This window comes from Penaeus vannamei, chromosome 25 (assembly GCF_042767895.1).
Source record: "Penaeus vannamei isolate JL-2024 chromosome 25, ASM4276789v1, whole genome shotgun sequence".
NCBI lineage: Eukaryota > Metazoa > Arthropoda > Malacostraca > Decapoda > Penaeidae > Penaeus > Penaeus vannamei.
Genome location: NC_091573.1, coordinates 8,869,771 through 8,872,270, shown reverse-complemented (window position 1 = coordinate 8,872,270; position 2,500 = coordinate 8,869,771). Strand labels below are relative to the sequence as shown.

At 41.4% G+C, this 2,500-nt stretch overlaps 1 protein-coding gene across 1 annotated transcript in view; it reads left to right on the top strand.

The window, feature by feature from the left end:
- The window catches only part of LOC113805751 (protein turtle homolog B-like), a 32,927-nt gene that overhangs the window by 15,597 nt on the left and 14,830 nt on the right, over positions 1-2,500 (top strand). The window contains exon 8 of the mRNA XM_070139084.1: positions 2,024-2,183. Within this exon, the coding sequence (XP_069995185.1) occupies positions 2,024-2,183 (160 nt within the window). The remainder of the gene's footprint in view (positions 1-2,023; positions 2,184-2,500) is intronic.

The window sequence follows — 2,500 nt, the reverse complement described above, 5'->3', positions numbered from 1 at the left end:
TGAGAAAGAGGGAGATAGATAGAGAGAGAGAGAAAAACAATCAGACAGACAGAGAGAAAATGTAGAGAGAGAGAGAGAAACAATCAGACAAACACAGACAGACAGAAGATACGACTAACAAGAGCGAGAAGAGATCAAAAGACGCATACAGAGGAAGTCACATTAACATAACAAAAGCTAACCAGCATCTTAAAAATCGCCTTGGTTTAAGAAAAAAAAAAACTCTTCCTCTTTTCGCTCACAAGGAATTTTAGAAGATTTTATGCTGTTTTTCTTTTTTTTTCTCTTTTTTTTTGCACTTATCATACCGCGGGACGTCGGAACACCTCTTCAAGTGACGAGGAAAAAAATGTGGACTGGATTTTCTTTATATATTCACTCGTAAGATTCTCAAGTGTCGTCTTTGATGTTTTTATGTTGTTGTTTGTCGCCATCGTCATCACTATTATTATTTTATTCTTCTATATATTATTCCCATTATTATTTTCCATACTGGAATAGGGTTTCGGATACGACTTCTCTGTCTATCTCTTGCTCTCTCTCTCTCTTCTGTCTCTGGGTATATCTGTCAGGCTGTCTGCCTTTCTCTGTCTCTCTCTTTCTCCCTCACTCCTCTCTCTCTCTCTCTCTCTCTCTCTCGCTTTCTCCCTCCTCCTCCTCCCCCCCTCTCCCTCTCTCTCTCTCTCTCTCTCTCTCTCTCTCTCTCTCTCTTTCTCCCTCGCTCTCTCTCTCTCGCATTCTCCCTCCTTCCCCCCCCCCCTCTCTCTCTCTCTCTCTCTCTTTCTCTCTTTCTCTCTCTCTCTCTCTTTCTCTCTCTCTCTTTCTCTCTCTCTCTATCTATCTATCTCTATCTCTATCTCTATCTCTCGCTTTCTCCCTCTCTCTCTCTCTCTCTCTTTCTCCCTCTCTCCCCCTCCCTCCCTCCCTCCCACCCCCGTCCCCTTTGTGTTTGTGTGTGTAGATGAGAACCAATTTCCCTTTGTTATGTAATGCATAAAAAAGATAACAACAACAAACAAAAACGCATCGAGGTAAATTGCATTCCGGTTGGCGCAAACCGTTTTAACTTCATTGCCAACATTTACTGAAGAACTTTCATCTACATACCCATTTATTCCCGCGGGCCGTACCTGAAAATCCCAATTACAAACCGGAAAATCCTGACGGTTATTTCCGTTTAACGATAACCGGCTCAAAATTTCAAATTCGAATATTTGAATTCGAAAACTTCCAACGAATCATGTCATTTGAGCTATTAGGTAAGGAAGTGAGTAATTTGTTGGGGAAATAAACTAGGAGGTAAAACTATGTACAGTTAGAGACAAAAATTGGTGTCATGGGCGAGGTGACGAAATCCTCCTAACCTAAACAAGGGAGACTTTATTTACGTGTTTGAGACAGTTTCGAAACATGTTGGATACTTGTTTTTGAACGCAACTGGGCAAGGGAGACTGCAATCTCAACTAAATACACCATCCATTAAATAGAGAAGCGAAAACGACAGCATAAAACACCCACATACCATCCATTAAAAAGTATAATCACACCGTAGATATGCCATATATAACAGTCATGAAAAAAATACGTCACATTTGTACCATCCATTAGAGAAATACAAAAAAAAAAAGATTATCTCACCGCAAAAAACAACACCAATAATTAAAGGAAAACAACATTTTCCACAGAGAACACTTTTAACGTTCCACAAAAAAGAGAAAATGAAAATGAAAGGGAAAGAGGTGAGAGGAACAGAGAAAGAAGAGAGAGAGAGAGAGAGAAAGAAAGAGAGGGAGAGAGAGAGAGAGAAAGAAAGTGAGGGAGAGAGAGAGAGAGAGAAAGAATGGGATAGAGAGAGAGAAAGAAAGGAAGAGAGAGAAAGAGAGAGAGAGAGAATGCGTGAGAGAAAGAGAGAAGACAAAGACAAAGATATAGAGACAGAAACAGAATGAGAAAAGAAAGAAAGAAAAATCAAACACCTCCTCCCTCCCCCACCCACCACTACACCCAGCCAATCCTCCCACAGGGCATCCCCTTAGAGAGCAACCCCGCCCTCGGTGTGTCGGTCAGCAGGACGACCTTACACTTGAGGAACATCACCAGGGCTTCCTCGGGAGTGTACACCTGCGCCGCCACGAACGAAGAAGGAACGACAGTCTCCGGTCCTCTTCAGGTGGATGTGAAGTGTGAGTGTTTTTTTTTCATTTATTTTTATTTGTGTTTTGTGTTGGAGAAAGTTGAGAAGAAGAAGAAGTAGTTGGAGGTGAAAGAAAGAGGGGGGGAAGTATAGGTGGATGTGAAGTGTGAGTGTTTTTTTTTTTTTCATTTATTTTTATTTGTGTTGGAGAAAGGTGAGAAGAAGAAGAAGAAGTTGGAGGTGAAAGAAAGAGAGGGGGGGGGGGAGGATTTAAGGGGTTGTAGCGTGTGCAAATTTTAGATTTAACTGGTGGAGTGGGTGTCGTTTTTTGAGGCTAAAGCTTAAGGAGTGAAGTGTGATTGTTTT